This window comes from Stegodyphus dumicola, chromosome X2, assembly GCF_044657685.1.
Source record: "Stegodyphus dumicola isolate Sdum_Otavi_A_Nest chromosome X2, ASM4465768v1".
Taxonomy (NCBI): domain Eukaryota; kingdom Metazoa; phylum Arthropoda; class Arachnida; order Araneae; family Eresidae; genus Stegodyphus; species Stegodyphus dumicola.
This window is the reverse complement of record NC_140781.1, coordinates 193,756,336-193,776,005: the sequence shown is the minus strand read 5'-3', so window position 1 is coordinate 193,776,005 and position 19,670 is coordinate 193,756,336. Positions and strand designations below refer to the sequence as shown.

General features: G+C 35.5%; 1 protein-coding gene across 1 annotated transcript in view; it reads left to right on the top strand.

The window, feature by feature from the left end:
* The window catches only part of TppII (Tripeptidyl-peptidase II), a 313,141-nt gene that overhangs the window by 15,301 nt on the left and 278,170 nt on the right, over positions 1 to 19,670 (top strand). The window contains exon 3 of the mRNA XM_085809472.1: positions 9,565 to 9,660. Within this exon, the coding sequence (XP_085665598.1) occupies positions 9,565 to 9,660 (96 nt within the window). The remainder of the gene's footprint in view (positions 1 to 9,564; positions 9,661 to 19,670) is intronic.

The window sequence follows — 19,670 nt, the reverse complement described above, 5'->3', positions numbered from 1 at the left end:
AATTATAATCAAGAAAATATCTTTTATTCATGACATTTTGAGAAACTTTGAAATTTCAAGGGTAAACCCATAATGCTGCAAGGGAATTGATAAAATACATTAATAAACTTTGAAATTAATAATAAAAAAGTACAAGGAAGCATATTTACAAAAGAAGTAACACACTCTTTCATGGAAGGTGGAAGACAGATACTCAGTGAGCTCAGTCTCTGACAAAATATCTCTCTCTCTATATATATAAACTGTTTAGAAACGGTTTAGAAAACTAAACATAACTGTTTAGAAAATGCATCATCATTCTCATCCATGTCACTAATTGATGTTCATTTACCATGTGAGTATATCCTTCCTCTAATAAATAATATTTGCTCGCCGAAATAAACTGAAATCAAGCTTTCCGAAATAAAAAGGGAAGTACGCAAAATATAAGTGGTAAATGCAATGCAAAGCATTACAAAACCCCATGTAGCAACCCTAAAGAACCATACTTTTAATAGCAGAAAAAAGAAATAAAGGATTGGGAGGGATATCAGAAACACGAATGTTTATATTACATGGTGAGTTAAGAGCCAATCTCTGTTTATTTACATTGTGCTTTTGCTCCTTCCCCACAACAGCTGACACCAGTTAGGCAGAATGTGATCAAACTGAAGGTCAGAATACTCTGTTCAGTTCAAAAGTAATGGACACAGGATGCCATCTAGTGGTCTTCAAAAAATAATTCAGCTTAAAATGCACATATGCATCATCCATCTCTTAAACTCATTCTGTAGTGATGCATGGATGGATGCCCAGCTGTGAGAGACATTCATGGGGAATACATATATAGACATCCATCTGGAAAAGGTTAATGATCTGTAGTGACCAATCATCAGTGAAATCTTTATGAATCTTTACAAAATAATTTGTTCTCTTCTATCACTGCAGTTTTTAATCTGATAGACATGCAAACAAATTTTATTTTGTTAAAGGATTTTCTGTTTTTGTATTATAAAAATTTGAAAAGGCTGGAATTTTGCATGTTTAATTGTTTGTTTAAAGATGGTTTATTTTTTACAAAACTCAACACAGTCAAACATTGGTCCAGTAAATTGCATTTTGAGTTGTCATATCTAGTTTTTCTATAATCTCAAATGGGAAAAGTATCTTCATTTGTCTTCGAGGAATGCACTTTTCTGCACATGGTATGACTTCAGTGATATCTCCAATGGCCCATCAGCTTTACCAATATAAAAGAGATAGCCATTAGAGAATCCATCAATTGCTAATATTTAGTCCAATTAGCATTTCTTGAGTTCTAGCGAGGAAATCTCACTTTTCTGTGTCTGCTTTATCTAACATTTAATGAGGCCAAAAGCAGCCTGTGTCCTGCTTCACCAGGACCTGGTAAAAGAATGTGAGGGGTATAGTTCAAAAGGTTAATGTATGCTATCAAATGTTCACAATGAAAACTCAATCATCCTCAAGAGAGAAAATTTATAAGCGTATGAGTACAACAAATTTTGGGCATTCCTTGCTCTGCAAACTTAATCACGCTACAAGTCCCCCCCACTCCTCAGAACCAGGCTCGGAGGTTCAACCTCCACTCTGGCCCCTCAGAGAGAGGCGCACCGCTCAGGAAAAATCTCCCAGATGGCACTAGTCATTAATTTGTTACCTACCAGTTACTCGTGCTGCCTGTCGCAGCAGGACATTACCCAGCATACCCGGGGATGCTACCCCCCGGGCCACTAGAACCATGTTGCACTAGGATGTGCCAGACCCTGAGGCCACCAATAAGTTACCTTTCTCAGGGCCTTCAGAACCACCAAGTTCATAAATTTTATACCTCCTGGCCGAGACTGCCTAGGTACAGATCCTAGCCAGTAGCTTTGCAGAGTTCTCTATGTCAACCCCGGGGGGGGGGGGAGTATATCAGTATAGCGGTGCAAAATTTCAGGAGAGATAGAGTACACCTAGGCGATAGGAAATCACATAGCAATGTATAGTCAGAAATTCTTTCCTGGCGCGGTAGTGACGATACAAAATCAAGAAAGAAAAAACATGAACAGGGTAAGAAAATATGTTTATTATTTGGAGTACAGGAAAAAAAAAATAAAGAGACAATGATCGTCATCAAAGTAGGTGTTCGAAATTACGACCCCAGGCTGTGATGTAGGCCTCATATCTCTGGCTCATTGATGAGCAAACAGCGAAAATACCGTGCATGTCCCTGATATCCCCAGCAGCTGCCATGATGCCTGCAACAAGCTCTTCAGCACTGTTAATGGGAGTTTCATACACCATTGCCTTGAGGTACCCCCAGAAAAAGTAATCAAGGCAAGTGAAGTCTGGAATTTGAACGGGCCAGTGCTTGGACCACCCTGACCGATCCACTGTTCGCCATATGTTACATTCAGGTGGAGACATACGTCAATGCTGTAATGGGCGGGGACCCCATCATGCTGAAACCACATGGAAGAATGGACAGCAGCAGAAACGTGTGCTTCATCCAACAGTTGTGGCATTACCTGCTGAAGCAAGACCAGATAGTTTGCACCTGTCAGACTTTGGGGCAACAAGTAGCCGATAAGGTGGTATCCTGTGATGTCTTCCCATATGTTTATAAAAAACCATTCCTGGGCTGCATACATTCTTGTTGCATGTGGGTCCGACCACAGATGGATGTTATGTGAATTGAACATTCCTTCATGTGTGAAAGTCACCTCGTCGGTGAACAAAACAATGTCTGGGAAACGAGAATCTCTTGCACGCATCTCAACGTACCAGCATGCAAAGGACAATCAGGGAGCAAAATCACCTTGGCCCAGTAACTGCATGTGCTTGACATGATAAGGATACATGTCATTAGTATTGCCAGACCATATGGGAAATCTTGACCTGACAGGTGATAGCCTGCATAGTAGTACCAGGATTGCTTTGTGCTAGATCCAGCACGGTCTCCTCATTTCTTGGCGTCCTTACTCTTTGCTCACATAGCTGTGTACCCACGATGAAGAAGGATCTGCTTTTGTACAATTTTTGGTGCAAACGTTCAAAGAATGTGCAACTGGGAGTTTGCTTCCTGGGGTAACATTGGGCATACAACCACTGTGCGGCTCGTCCATTAAAATGAGCGGCCCCATATGCCAGATGCATATCGGTGAGCTCAGCGGTTTTGCAGCGTTCCATCCTACTATCATGTCAGCGTGTGAAAACATCTATAATAGCATGAAAGGCAAAATAATTTCAAGGACAAAACAAGGGACAGAACCCCTACATAGCAAAAATATTATATCTTAGAGTAGCAGAAAAAGTGACACCTTATGCAGCAGCAATTTGGGCCAATCCTTGTGGGAGGGAAAAAAAATAAGACACTTAGCAGCTCAGCGTCCATTTGCCCTCAACCTGTGTAAGGCTTACAAAACTACAGCTACAAACTCAGTACAGGTATTAGCAGGTCTATTGCCTTTGCAAAAGCTGAAATGGAAGCAGCATATGACAATCTTATACATCTTCGCTAAGATTCAACCTTCTGTGACACAACCTTCAGCCAAATCAAATTTTAACATCCAGGCAATATCTTTTTGCACACTCACCCAGCACGTAAAGGCCTAGGAGTTTATACATATAAAGGAATAAACCAACTACACATGGCAGTGCAAACCACCAGTATCAGATTTTCACAGATGGCTCAAAACATGACAATGGTGTGGGCAGTGCATTCATCCATTGTGAAGCAGATAACGTCATTCATGTTTGGAAAGGGCATTTACAACCATATAATAGTGCATTTCAAGCCAAGGTCAAAAACATACTGCAAGTCTTTTTACAGATCATATAGATTTTTACAGATTATATAGATTATATTAGATATTATCAACCCTATGTGCAATAGAAAATACAAAATCATCTTATAATAAATCTACAAGAAACTCTACAACACTATTCATAATTTCATGTTAATATGACACTTAGCAACATGCTAACAACCATGATGCACAAGAAATTACAGTTCCAGCTCCTCCGTCATATTTAAAAGCATCTCTAAAAACAAAGGCTCTACAACAATGACAAGAATGGATCCAAAGCGAGATGGGCAAGTGTACATATGATCTTTTACTAAAAGTTACAACAGAACAACTTATAGCTACATTACCACTCACCAACTTTCTAACAAGGCATGGCCCATTTCCATTATACTTATATAAATGTGTAATTTCAAGAATGGATTTATGCATTTGTGGACAAAATGATATGCCTGACCACATGTCCTGTTACAGCAAACCTTGATCTGCCATTGCTATCTAATGTTAGAGAAGCTTACCACCATTTCTTATTAAAGAATAAAGCTAGTGTAAAATAAAATCTGTAAAATAATTTATACAATAGCAGCCTTTGGACAAGATCTATACCAACCACAATAATGACAATTGTAATACAATACATTAAGCATTAGTATACCCACATCCATCATGTTATTTGCATTTATTATAATTATACTCTGTGTTTACATATTTGCTTATATGGCTATTTATTTATGTGTTATTTATTGTTAAATTAATTATTTTATATATAATTATTTTTTTTTTTGCTATTATTGTATCTGTTCTTTCTATTTCTATTTTATTTTATTATACTTTATTCATCTATGTTGCTATTTGCAAGAAATATTTCAACTTCTTTAAATATTGTATTTATGTTTATTTATATGTTTATACTTATATGTTTAATTATGTATTTATGTATATATATATGTTCACCATCATCTGAACACATGTAAAAAAAAAAAAAAAAAGCAATATACACTGCTTAAAAAACGGAGGGCAGTTCTATATCTCCCATTCTACTGGGCCGATTGACGAAATTCAAATTGCGTTTTTCATGTCTCAAAAGCTTGACTTAGCATGTGTATTACATTTATATATAGCATTCTTCTAGCATAGCTATTTTGACACAAAATCTGACTTTTTCTGAAATGACATACCAATTTTTTTCCACATTTCGATTCTACAACTCAAATTATGTACAAATATGAAATTTCTTCCATATTTTGATTCTTCTTCCATATTTTGATTTTTCAACTCAAATTATGCTTAATATTAAATGTTGTAAAATTTGGTGCAAAATTAACAGAGAAATTAAAAAATAACTTTTTCAGTTTGCACGAGGAATAATTCACTTGGCAAATTTCTTAATATAGGGCAACCTATTTTCTGTTCCCTTCCATTGTGCAGGAGCGGAAAAAAAGTTACCTTGTTCCTAGCTTTTTACATTGTGCATGAGTGAAAAAAAAGTCACGTCGTTTCTACTTTCAAATAATTTTAACAAAGTGCCTAAATCTGATTTGATGTTATTATATGGTTGCGTTTTCCTTCTGACGCCAGTTGTTACGTTATTTTCTTCGTTCACGTTCGTCCGTCGTTCATGTGGATTTGGAGTGAATAACGACGACACTTGATGAAGTATCGAAATACACTTTATTGGCCAGTATTGTCAGGACAGCTCCAAAACACATTTTTACAGTCTACTATAAAAACACTGACACGATCAGCGACACAGCCTCCAGGTTATCAGGCTATCACAGTGGAGACAGCTTCACAGCAAAGCACTAGAGTACAGCTCCCGACTCTTGCTTGGTCGTTCTCGGAACTCCATGTACTCTCGAGACTCTCCACGCTACAACTCACGATGCACTTGACAACACACAGAGCACAGCTCCCGACTCTTCGGTTCAGTCGTTCCCGAGCTCAGCACGCTCTCTCGACGATGCACGAACTGCAATACACTATGAGACTCTTTCAGTGCACTCAGCACTCGCTGCCCAGCTGTCAACTCGATCGACTCCGCAGGGATTGACTCGCTAGATGAGACACCAACTCGATACTATCTCGCACACACTGACTCGCCCTCTCGACGAGGCGCTCTCCCCCTGACTGAGGACCAGCAGGGTTTATATAGTTTTCGGCTTGTGTTTGAGAACATTCTAGGCTAAACCGGTAAGAATTCGTTCCAGAAGGTTCTCTATTCGTCCATGGCATATTGTGAATTTTATTGCCAAATATCGTGAAATGGGTGATTTTTCGCCAAATATGGCAACCCTGCCTTTGCTTGCCATCTTATGGCAGCCCTAAAACTGCTTTCTGGGGAAGCCATCTTGCCGCGCCTGTACATTTCGTAACAATATTATTGCTGTCATCAAGTATGCGAGTTTACATGCCAATATATAAATTCATGTATATATTTGGAAACTTTGAATAAAAACTGTAATATTTTGCTGATATGGTTAAAAATGCATCTACTTTAAGATGCTGGTAAAAATTTTATAGATTGTAATTCAAAATTGTTTTCGAAAAATTTATAAAAATTATTTAAAAATACAAATTTAAAAAATAATTAATAAAAAATAGGCTAAGTTTATTTGGAACGAACCTAAATTTTGAAATATCAAATAAGTTTAATAAAAAAAGAGATATTAATAAATAAATATATATATCAAATTCAATTAACATTGAGGAGCTAAAATTTGGATAGCTAATTTTTTAAAAACTAATCATGCAATTTTTACGAAACTTCGCAATATGGCATAATTTGAGCCCTAGAATAGAAATATGGAAACAAATTGGCATATCATTTCAGAAAATGTCCGATTTTGTATCAAAATACGTATATTAGAACAATGCTATATATAAATCTAATACATATTCTAAGTCGCGCTTTCGTGACATGAAAAACGCAATTTGAATTTCGTCAATCAGCCCAATAGAACGGGAAATGTAGAACTGTCCTACTTATACAAAGCTTACACCATTGAATTAACTATTGTGACTATTCTTAAATAAGTGAAAATAATTTTTTCTTTTTTTTTTACTGTTAAAAAAAACAGCAGATTCTTGATATTGATTTGGTACTTTAGTAAAATTAATTCATGAAGTTTGTTTGGAAAGAAAATCAGCATTTGAAGCAAATAGCAATACAATATTTCCAGCTTTTTTAATAAATTTATTCTTAAGTACAAAAATAATTAAACAGGAAAAAAATGATAGTAATAATTAAAAAACTATAAACAAAAAGAAAGTAATAATAATAATTTACACAGAAAAAATAAAATTTTTGCAAGCATGCATTTTTTAAAGAAATTTTCATAATAAAATGAAAAAATATTGGATGGGATCAATCCTACAGGATCATACACAGCGTGCGTGATCCTGAGCTTAACTTTCGCTTTACGAGTTTCATCCATATTTTTCAATATAAATTGAAAAACTCACTAAAAAATGCATGCCGTCATCGTAGATTTCTTGTGAGGTCAACTCATTATTTCGTTCGGATACGATTACAACTCATTATTTCGTTTGGATACGATTACAACTCATTCAGATACGATATGCTCCATATTAAAAAAAATGTTGCCTTCAATGTGACAGCGAAATCGTCTAAAGAAAGCCGCTTCGTTTTAGCTTCGCGCTGATTGGTCGATGCTTATCCCAAACTCGGCGTAAAGTTGAAAAATTTGAACCCTATGCCACGAGCCCTAAACCAGATTCTGTGACGTAGCAGAGACTGGTTGCCTTGGCAACGGAGCTCGGCTTTAACCACTTATGCCCTTTACGCCCTTGTCTGAAAGGGGCCTAAAATGAATTTTAGACTGGCTGGACCATATAGTACTAGCTGCAAAACCACTTTTCCAGCTTTTTTAACATCTTTAAAATCAGCTGCATAATGCATAATATTATGACTGACTTAGCAATTCTTACTCTAAAATTCAGCATTGTTTTCATAACTGCAATAATACTGTAGCACTTCTAAATTATGTTTAAGCTCAGAGATTGGGCATTTCTCACAGCTGTGAATGCTCTTTCTTTGTCAAAATTGTCCTTACTGTTGATCTTTTTTTTTGTTTATTCTCAGATTTTCATTCTGTATCAAAATCACTAATGTTAAGGTTACATTTCAGCATGAACATTTTTCTTTTCCTACCAGATGCAGAAAAATGGCTATTACTTAAGTAAACATGGTTATTTTTTAAATGTTACAATAAACAAAACATAAAACAAGCCTAAGTTTTTTTTTTTATTTAAGGGGGGCCTTGGAACTAGTTGAGTTTAAAATAGTTGTGGTGGTTAAAGACTTATAATGTAAGTCAATAAATCACTCTTTGCTTCCTAACAATTTGAAATCCAGAAGAAATAAACATTGTTCACTCAGTAGTAAGATCAAGCAAAATGAGCAATTCATGTCATTTGCCTCAAACTGAAAACTGATTCTTCTGCAGTTCAGATATCAGAACTTACTTTCTTACGTTGCAGATATCTGCAAAGAAATGAACTCAGCTTGTTTAATGCTTCAATCGTGGCATTTCCCTTGAGTAGAAGAAACTGTAGAAATCAAAATTATGTATTGTCATCATGTGAAAGAGGGCTATAGGTATCATTACAAGTATGGCATTGATAATACATGTGAAATGATAATAGGTGATGGGGGGCAAAGCAGGTGGAGTGAATAAGGAACTGTGTAAGTTCAAGTTCCTTCCTCAAGTCAAGGTAGTTAAGTTGGAGTTTTGCTATATTTGATTTATCAAGTTTGTATTTTTATCTTGTATTTTATAATATTTAGAAAATTGTGTTTAAGGATAATGTCCTGCTAAATGAAAACAAGTTTAAATGTGTAGTTTTTTTAAAATTAGGTTTTTGCATTTATTATCAAAATTAATTCAATATTTTTCATAATGTATGTGGTTCTGTATAGTCTTATCAGGTTCAATGTTCCGTCTTACTTTCTTTGGGAACATGCAAGGACCTGACTCGGAACAGAGAGCTTACTAAAGCTATGTTCAATAACTGTGGGAAGTAGACAGAATACACAAGAAGGGTATACAAAACCCTTTATTTTTCTCTCTTTACAATAATTTCCGTACTTCGGAATACAAAGACCCACTACTTGTGGTCTAAACGTAAGAATATAAAAATATAACTAAACTCTAACTTAACTTTGAAATAATAAACGTGGAAGATTGGCCTTATATTAACAGGAAGCCGTATGTAGTACAGAGAACTGTTAACACTACAATACGTTTAAAATTATCAAGAGGATTAAACCTCTGGCCTGAAAGGCAACCAGCAACTGAGTAAAACTTCTAAGGTAAGCGGCCTGCTTCGACTAACTCCTTCCTCTCTCTCTCTCTCGCTTGGCAAAAAGCCACAACTTAAGTACTTGGCGTTCGCCAGACAAATTTTGCATAAATAAGTTAACGCTTTTAATTCTGGCCGGAAGTAGAAAATAAGAAGTGATAGTAAAGATTTAAAATAAAATAAACGTTAGTAAAACTTAAGATCCTTACAGTCTGACTGAAATTTTAGAAAATGAAAGTGCAGTGAAAGTACTTATAATGCTAATAAAGTGCTATATAGTATAGTGCTATTAAAAATAAAAGTGCAGTTTTAAAATGTAAGGCTACTTCAGAAGTTTTTATCCATGTGCTTCATTGTAATTATTGGCATTTTCTGAATAGTGTGCAAATGTTCTTGTAATATGTAAGTATATCATTTCAGTTGTTTAAAACATAATGTATATGTATAATTCAAGATCCCTCCCTCCTGGCAAAATCCAAGTGGCAAGTTCCATATTGGTATAAAAAATGCATATGAACTTTATCCCAAGCAGCTGAGAGAGCGAATTCGAGTAAGTATTTGAACTTTTTTAAAAATCGTTAGTTTTAAAAACTGTTAGACTTCTTTCTTCGATGAAATAAAGATTTTACCGTAAATTGTGGTTTCAGAATAATCTTTGAATATGAAAAAAATTTAAGTGAAGCAGGAACTGTTCCTATGAAATGTTTTTTAAAGTTACATTTCAGTTACATATTAAAAAAAAATTTTTTTTGCAACCCATCATTAGCAACTTATCAGTCTATTTTCACATTCTTATATATTTTCCTTGAACATTAGTATATCCTTATGTCACCTGTTCAAAAAAAAGGTAGCTGCTTATGTTTTGAAAATTTTTTTTGTTAAACTATTTAGTAGTAAATTACAGTACAAAGTCCGAGATGCGAACGCTCAATATCCGGAAGGATCTAAACTCTGTACCTCAAAGCCCCTGACAACCTCTTTCCTTTTTTTTTTAATGCTTTATGCATACACATTTGATTTCCCCCTTCCATAATAAAACATGTGAAGAGCCTCGATTCTTAATTTCACTTTAGCAATAAATAAAATACCTTGTTATAGAAGAAACAATCATTTTTGCATAAATCTGTGTGATCAATAATTTGGCTCCATAGCTGCATATCTGCTTGGCATATAGCTCTAACCAAAACATTCTAGCACATGGAAACATCGTTGATTTTACACGTACTAATATTTTACCTCTGACACCAACCTGGCAAATCATTATTTATTATATTTTGCTTTCATCACTGCATGTTTATCAACAGATGACAACTTGAGTAATGACTCATGCAGGAAAGCCTAAAAGATTTTTTTTTTATATTAGTTATTGAATAACAAAATGCATTGTAACCTTTTATTTTGACATTACCCGTGGGGATGATTACAGATTTAAGTTAAATGTGCTAAGAAATGTTGACGAGGAAAAATTTTAACAAAAATTTCTTTCCATAAGTTAAAAATAGATTTTATTAATGATACTCATAGACCAAAAGATTTCATTTAGTGCTATTTGCATTAAGAATAACAGATCTGTTATTCACATAAACCCAGATCCTAAGCACCAAACAACAAAATTAACCTTTTAACTGTCATGCCCGAGATTATCTCGGGTACAAACTTTAAAAATTTTACCCATGTACTTCAAAATATCAATTTTTAACTACTTAAGTATATTTTATTTTGTACTAAACATTTGATTTTTCCAATTAAAAAATTTGACAATTTGTGTACCCAAATCATCAAAATAACTTGACACTTAAAGGGTTAAGGGATAACAAAATCGTTAGAATTGAGGGAAAGCAATGGGACTCAAAATTTAGGGGCGGCAAAAATTTAGAACTTATGGAGTCACTTGGTAGCAGAATTTAGGACCCGCAGAGATTGCATCATTCGGTAAGATATCTAGCACTGGCCCTTGATAAGCCTTAAGTGTATGTGGGAATAAATGCAAGAAATAGATGTTAGTATAATAAATAACAAAAATAATACAATTTAGGCTTCATTGTCTCGGTTCATGATATAAGCAAGACAAAATTGAGTGGATTGCCTTTTGTCGACAATCTCATGATACATAGCCAATATATAGCAGATGCTGTTAATGTAGGCTAAAATTATACTTTACTGATACCAAGCATTTTTTATTAATCTAGCTGATTTGGCTGTTCTTTAACTTTCTGATTTGATCCTGCTTATAATTTTTTGCAGGTTGTTATTACAGCAATTTTATACATAATAAAGTTTGAACTTTCGATTATGTGGAAAAGAATTTCTAATTCTGGAGCTGCAACAGGATCTACAAAGCGAAATCATGTTTCGATGTCCATTAAACAAAAAGTGGAATTGCTGCAAAAAATGGATAAAGGAATATCCATCTCAAATTTATGCAAGGTGTATGGCATTGGAAAGTCAATGTTGACGTTGATGGGTCCAATGCTAATGGCTCAAACCAAAATAGTTCATGAATAAATAAATATAAAAACTGAGTACATATATTCAACAGGTTGGTTAACCAAAGTTAAAAATCGCCATGGTATAAGGCAATAAAAATTTCAGGTGAAAAAACTTCAGCTAATACTAAAGCTTCTGAACTTCATTGCTGGCCATTAAAATTGCAACACCATGAAAGAAAGCAAATATAGAAAAGATATTTGTTGTGCATAAACAGTATGGCATGAAGACAAAATGGTTAAATTTGTAAGCAGTTTGGGAGGTTTACAGGGGGGGCAAAATTAGTAGAAACAGTTGCCACCCCTGGCAGCTAAAACGGCCCTTACCTGGTTATGCATGGAGTTGAACTATGCTTGGGTGGCAGAAAAGGGTAACTCATTCTATGCTGCTTCAAGTCTATGCCACACTTCATCAACCATATTAGCTGGAGAGGTGTGGCAGGCCAGTCTCTCAGCAACCCATGACCAGATGTTTTCAGTGGGCGACAGATCTGGAGACTGTGCAGGCTAGGGCAACAATTGAGTAACTTGTGTATTGAGAAAGGTCAGAGTATGATGTGCAACATGTGGTCTTGCATTATCTTGTTGGAATATGGCATTTGGCAGGCCTCAAAGATAGGACACAACCACTGGACGTAAGATGTCAGAAGTGTATTGATCTGCATTCAAATTACCAACGATCCAAACTAGAGATGTGCGTGTCATGTACCCAATGGCTACCCAAACCTTCACACCAGGTGCAGAACCCCTATGCTGATATTAAATGCAAGTAGTCAATGTACAGTCTTCTCAGAGCCTCCAGACCTGTATACAGCCATCAGAATACTGCATGTAGAACCGGAACTCGTCTGAAAAGGCAATATTGTGTGATGTCTGTATCCAGCTTTGTCGTTCGGGACACCAAAGCCGCTCTCTCTCTCTATGCTGCATTTGCAAGGGAAGTTGAAATAATCGTCGCCATGCTGATAGCCCACGCTGCTGCAAATGTTGACGCACCATGTGAGCGGATACTGGGCATGCTGAAAACATGCATGCCCATTTCCTGACTAATAGTTCGTGGTGTGATTGTGTGTTTTCCCAGGGCTGACCTAAAAAAATATCTGTTCTCTCGAGCGTTAGTTGGGAGGGCTTTGAGATTCTGCATGCCATTCAGTATGACCCTCAGGATTCCATTGATTCCATATTTGTCTTGCAGTGGTTGGATGTTGACTAGTGTGACGGTGATATCACAGAATGATAATCCACACTTCTAATAGGCATCAACCCTGCCTCTTGAAATCTGACGCTGGTAAACATTTCTTCTTATTATTCAAGGCATAATGTAATATTCTGAGCAAACTCCAACCTTACAAAATGGTTTCCGAATGATAAATCCACTACACAGCTTTTCTTTTATGGAGTACTTCAGATTTAAATCCTCTCTCCTGCATCGTCAAAATGCACTGAACTACTAATCATTTGCATATCCCAACCTCTTATGTCTTTCAAGTGATTTTGACATTCGTCAGCTCATTCCTTCCTGATTTTGCAGTTTTAATGTCTAGCAAGTGTATTTGCAGATGAATTCATTGAACTCATTAGTAGTGAAAAGTTATCTCCAGAACAAATTTACAATGTTGATGAAACTGGTCATTTCTGGCAGTATGTACCACGCAATACCTTGGCAGCCTCTACAGAAAAGGCTCCAACTAGTGTCACAGATTTTGGCATACGCAAATGCTGCAGGAACTCACAAGTGTAAACTTTTTATAATCAGAAAAAATACACCACCTTGAGCCTTTAAAGGAGTAAATATTTTCTCTGTTACGTATTTTGCAGATAAAAGAACATGAATGACACAAGCGTTAATCAATGATTGGTTTGAAAATCATTTCAGACTCGAAGGTCGGCAACATTTGAATTTAGTTGGTTTACCTGATGCAAAAATTGTCCTGATTGTAGACAACTGTTCCGCTCATACTTCACTTAAAGTTTTAGTGAAAGATAATATATCCATATTATTCTTTCCTCCAAATTGTATGTCCATCATTCAGCCTATGGATATCTGACTAATGTGCATGCTGAAATGCAAATATAAAGCAGCATTTTTAAAATCCATGTTAAATTTCTTGAATAGTGGCAAGACTGTTGAAGAATTTTGGAAACATTTTACACTGGTGTGCAAAACTTAAGCAACAGGTGTTCTTTTTTGCATAACTCCACGAGAAATCATCCGAGAGACATGAAATTCAGAATTAAGAGACAGCATTTTGTATTTAAATGATGACGAAAGCATAATTGGGCTGAAAATGAATACAATGCATACAGTATGAAATCAAACAAAAATAGGCTTTATTGAACTCATAGTATCGTTATACATGATTGTCTGTACAAGAGGAAGAACAACAAGCAGATGTTCCTTACTATGAGATATGCCCTCCCCTTACTGCAATGGTTGCTTCGAATGCTCTCATTATACTCAGCACCAGATTGTCCAACAGATCTTGAGGTAAGAGTGCCCATTCCTCAATCAGCATCTGTTTCAGTTGCTGGGTGTTCCCTGGAGGATGTAATTGTGCCACAAGGCATCTCCGCAAAGCATCCAACACATGTTCTACAGGATTTAAATCAGGGGAGCATGCTGGCCAATCCATTCGAGTGATATCTTCACTTTTCAGTAGCTTCTGAACAGCAGGAGTCTGGTGTGGCCGTGCATTGTTATCCATAAAAACAAAGTCTGCTCCAATGACACCTCAGAACAGATGCAGATGGGGAAGGATCACCTGCTGACAATAGCAATCTCCAGTTACAGAACTTTTGTTGAAAACGTGGAGCTCTGTCCGCCCGTTCAGCATAATGCCTCTTCAGACGAGATCTTCAGGACACTGTAACGGTCTCTTTCCGTGATGCTACTGAGATTAAACTGTATTCCGACCTTTCTGAAAATCAATTTGTGGTGAGAATCGCTTGTGGCACTAAGCAACTCTCATCCATAAGGAGGATACGACTTCATTGATGAGATGCCCAGTTTTTGCTCTTCTTGCACCACTGTAAACGGTGATGCCGATGGCCAACTTTCAAAGGGATGCAGCTTTCAGGACGGCAGGCGAATAAGCCACCTTTGTGAAGGTGTCTGCACACAGTAAACCGTGACACTTGTCGCCCCGTTGCTGTACACAGTAGTTGAAATATGGAGTGACTGGTTTCGGGCTCTTTTCGCCTGCAGGACAATATACCGGTCATCCACTGCAGTTGGTTTCCTTGGGCGGCCACCACCAACCTTTCTAACAGCCGTACATATGGTTTGTAAGGCTTTTCAGGTTTGTAAGGCACTTTTGTTGGTTCCAAACTCTTCAGCTATACTGGTCACGCTTTGCCCCTACTCCAGATTTTCGATCAATCTTCCACGTGTGAAGTCATCCAGATCATTTCTTCTAGCCAATTTTATTTCACAAAAGAACTCCTTGTACTTGCAGCGAATGTCTTTAATTGCATCTCCATCCTTTAATTTTATGGTAGTCTCGAGTTGAGCGCGCCGACCGTACGCTGTTTGTGTACGCTCACGCAGTCTGTGACGTTTTTTTCTTGACATTTGCATACACATGACCTTTCTACTGAATTGTGTGTTTATTGTACTGAATGCAGGAACCCCTTTTCTACCATTTAATGACTATCTGATTAAAATTTACATTGTTGCTTAAGTTTTGCACACCAGTGTAACATAAAATCTGCTGTGGGGGGCATTGCAAGGTCATGGGAGGATATATTTCCAGATGCTTTAAAAAAACGCGTGGCATAATTTCTAGCTAGCTTCCATATTTCACGGTAAGGATGATGAAGGTGTTAGGTGCGAATTTGAAAGTTTTCTAATATTACAAACCAAAAGTGAAATTTTCCAGTTAATGGATTTTTATAAGGAAATATGGAGAAGTGGTAATAAATAAGGATAATATAACAGAAGTTTTTCATTGCAATGACAATACCCCAGTCATCAATCAATGGATAGCGAAATGGTTTTAGATCCAGGAAATACCACTGGTGATAGTGAAGAAAGTGACAGAGAGGTTATTGAAAATGAAAACTTTTGATTGACAAGTTGGTCGGAATTCTTGACACAGCAATTACAGGACTTGAACAATGGAACTTTATGACTGAATAAAAAAATTATATCTGTCTACAGAAGAGAAAATATTTGCATAAAAAAGAAATGTTTAATAAAGTAAAGAAATAAATATTAAGCTTTTTTTTGTAAATTTTGATACCCTTTATATCATAAATGCTTCATTATTTCGTAAATCATGATTTCATATTTTTAATTTTATAATTTCTACATGCCATCATACAAGATTTAAACTGATAATCTAATATCTGAAAAAAATCCCAAATATGGAATCGCCAAAGTCCCAAAGAGTCAGAATCTCGGACTTTGTAGTGTATTACAGTATGAATTGTTTCTTACTATGCATATGGCTTTCAGATTTATAGTATATGCATGAATAAAAGTGAAACATTTTGTATAAATTTTTTTTCTACTTTATATGCAGTTTCCAAAAAAAAAAAAAAAGAAAAGTATTATTATAAATAATGCTATATAAATATTAAATAATCAGCAGCTGACAGAGGAAGCTCTGAAACATTTATATGTATAAAATTTATATGAGAGAGAGCCCAAAGCATAGCTTGACTATATCGTACAACTGAGAAACTTCACAAGGTTTTTCATGAAATTCCCAATTTAATTCAACCTGTAACTACTTACAAAGAATTTCCAGTCTTTGTCATTGCCCTAAAAAAGAAAACCAACAACTATAACCACAGCTTATTAAACTCACTGGTTAATAAATTCAGCTGCTAATTACATTCAAAGTTCAAGGAACTAAAGCGTAATTGTCAATAAGAAAACCACCATTCAGTTAACTCATCACCTCTGCTTATTAAACTCGTGTTGTCGAAAGACTGGTTCTTCAGCGTCAGAATATCATATTTGTACCTATCAAAGCTTTTTGTAGATAATTCATTTTATGTATTGTACACTGTGGCATTGTCATTCAGGTATCTAACACCAATAAATCAAGTCTGACCAAAAATTTCCTACCCCTTTATCTCTATACCTGTGAGACACTTTTGTGAGTTTTTTTGTCTGCATTGGACTTGAGAGGGATAGAATTTCCTTAGCTTAAGATTAACAAAGCAATCCTTTAGAGACACTGTATATGAGTGAAAAATCTTTCTTGAATACCAGCTGATAGGAGGTAAAAATGCAACTTCTGTATCCTTTCTTTTAAGGTTTCCACCTTCAGAAACATCCGTTTAAGATAGGCAAATTATATTCGCACAGAGTTATGAAGAAAATTCGCGAATGCCTCTTATCGATACCATACATTAAGAGTTTTTTAATGGGAAGGAAGTGGTTAGTGCAGACTGAAGAAAAAGAAAGGAAAGCATTGGTCGTATTGTAATTTCAAAGAAGTAGATCGACTAAACCGACAAAGGGTAAACTTATGGCTGGATAGACATGTAAATTTTGAAATTTGAATAAATCGGAAAAAGCATTTTTAAAAAAATTTGTTGTGTGCTTAATGTGTCACATGGCAAAATGCCAAGCGAAAAGATTTAAACCTGAATGAAAAGGGTAAATTGTTTAAAGATTTTAATGCTTTTGTTATGTGCAGGCAAAGAAAACTGAGAATTTCGTTAACAGCATTGTGTAGTTTACTAACGTAAGGAGTTTTAATTTAGGAAGAACTATTAGAATATGCAAAATGTCTAAAAAAGACAGAAATTCCGGTGATATTAAAATTAGAATGGTTTCAAGCTATGAAGCTAACAAATGTTTTCTGTTTACATAGTTCTTTTTTTACTAATTTGCTAAATGCTAAGAGAGAATTTTATATCAACTGACATGGCTGATAAAATGGAGAAAGTAAAATCCATCATTATCCATTGGAAATTTAAAAAAGTGTTTGTGTAATTAAAACAGAAAAAAAAAAAAAAAAAAAAAAAAAAAAAAAAAAAAATAGCAGAGCAAAAAATAGGAAGTTTTAATTGGAATTACTAACTAACGTAGAACTGCATCTTTGGAAGACTAGCATTGCAAAACAAGATCTTCTAATGACAACAATACTCTCTGTTGCCAGAATTTATTTACTAAGTTATATATTATTATTATAATTCACTTTCTTTTTTCTAGCATACTTCAACACTTCCTCTTGTCAATAACCAAAGGAACAATAATAATAAACTAGAAGAGAAAATCAGATTAGTCCCAACTTATCAGAAAGAATCAACAGAATCTGTTTAAATAGAGGTTTAGTCATTATGTCATCAACTTGCTCCTCTATAGGTATCTGCTGCACAATTATTTGCTTTTCTAGAAGTTTTTATCATGTGGAAAAGTGCTTGATATCAATTTGTTTTTTATGCTGATGAAATTCAGGATTTTGTTATTGTCTCACTGTAGCAGTGTTATCTATTTGAATTACTGGAACTTCATGTAACTTGGTAACATCACTAAAATTGCTTCAATCAAATTACTTCTGTACAACATTCACTAGCTGCAGTTATCTCTGCTTCAGTTGTCAAAATTGCAATAAGTGACTGTCTTTGGCTAATCCATGATATCGCTCCTTCGCTATATAATATCACTACTCCACTTGTAGAATTCCATACTTCTTGACATCCTTTGAAATCTGCATCACTTTAGCACTGCAGTACATCTGGTTGTAATGAACCAGATACAAATGTTTGGACGTTCTGTGCAGAATGGAAGATAGCACTAGCAAGATGAAGCTACAGGTGTGAAAAAAGATAGAAGTCTGAAGGAGCGGGTGGGTGTGGCAAAAGATCCCATTCGAGTTCGTACAGAGTCTAGCCAGAGAATGCAGACACATGTGGTCTTGTATTATCTTGATGGAACATTACCTTTTTGCACTGGAACTCAGTTCGACATTTTCCTTGATAGCAGCATCAACACAGACTTAGCATCTCACTGTACACCTTACTGTTGAGGATTTTACCTTTTCTCTAGATACTCTTTGTAAATAATACCACAAGAACTCCACCAGATACAAAGCATAATCTTTTTGTTAGGCCAGTTGCGCTTTGCGACGCTGCCGATGGGCTCATTGGGCGCAGACCAACCCCCTTTTCAACCCGTGTTGTTGAAGTAAATCCAATTTTCATCATAAGTGACGATCCTAACGAGGAGTTTGTCCTTGTGTTGATATTCAAGCAAATTATTGCATGCCCAAACATGTCTGTCCTTATCTGCTTGAGTTAGCTCATGTGGCACTCAGTGATTTAACTTGTTGTTGTCAAGTTTATGTAATGCTTAGCAGGACTAGCAGACTTAGCACTAATGTCTAACTCCTTAGCAACCTTTCGAATGGTTGCATACTGATTTTCTTCCACAAGTTCTTGCAGGCGGGCCTCATCAACATCAGTAAGCCTGCCAGAGCGCTGTGCTTATTGAATGTCATAGTTCTTGTTTTTGAACTTTCAGTACCAAACTTCACAGTGTCATATGAAACTCATTAAAACCCTGATATTTATTTTTGCATGTAACACCTTTAGTCAGAGAATCTGCTATGTATCTGAACACATGTTCCACTTTGATTCAATTGTCTTTTGCTTGATTTTCAAGGTGACATTAAAAAATGTTGACACAGTAAGCAAAATCTAATCTCGAACCTAACATAAAGCTCCTACAGCTTCTCTATAAGGGAAAATTTCCATAAATTCCATCTGACAGAAAAAAAAAAAAAAAAAAAAAAAAAAAAAAATGAAGAAGAAACAAATTAACAGAAAAAAACTTAGTTGAAATTTCTAAAAGAATATTTGAAGGCAGCAAGTATGAGATTGCAGGAAGGAGAGACTATGAAGAAAGCTTTTAAAAAAAGCATGGAAAAATTGAGAAACGGAAAACTACTATACATGAAAACATCATCACTGATAACTTAAGTAACTATTAATTTTTAATAAGAAGCTATAGTTGTAATTTTAACTCTTATGGTAGTCAGAAATTAAATTTTGTAAAGCCACTCAAGAGGAAACTTTGGTGTCAATATACTGTATTTTTATTCCTGTCTTTTGTTTT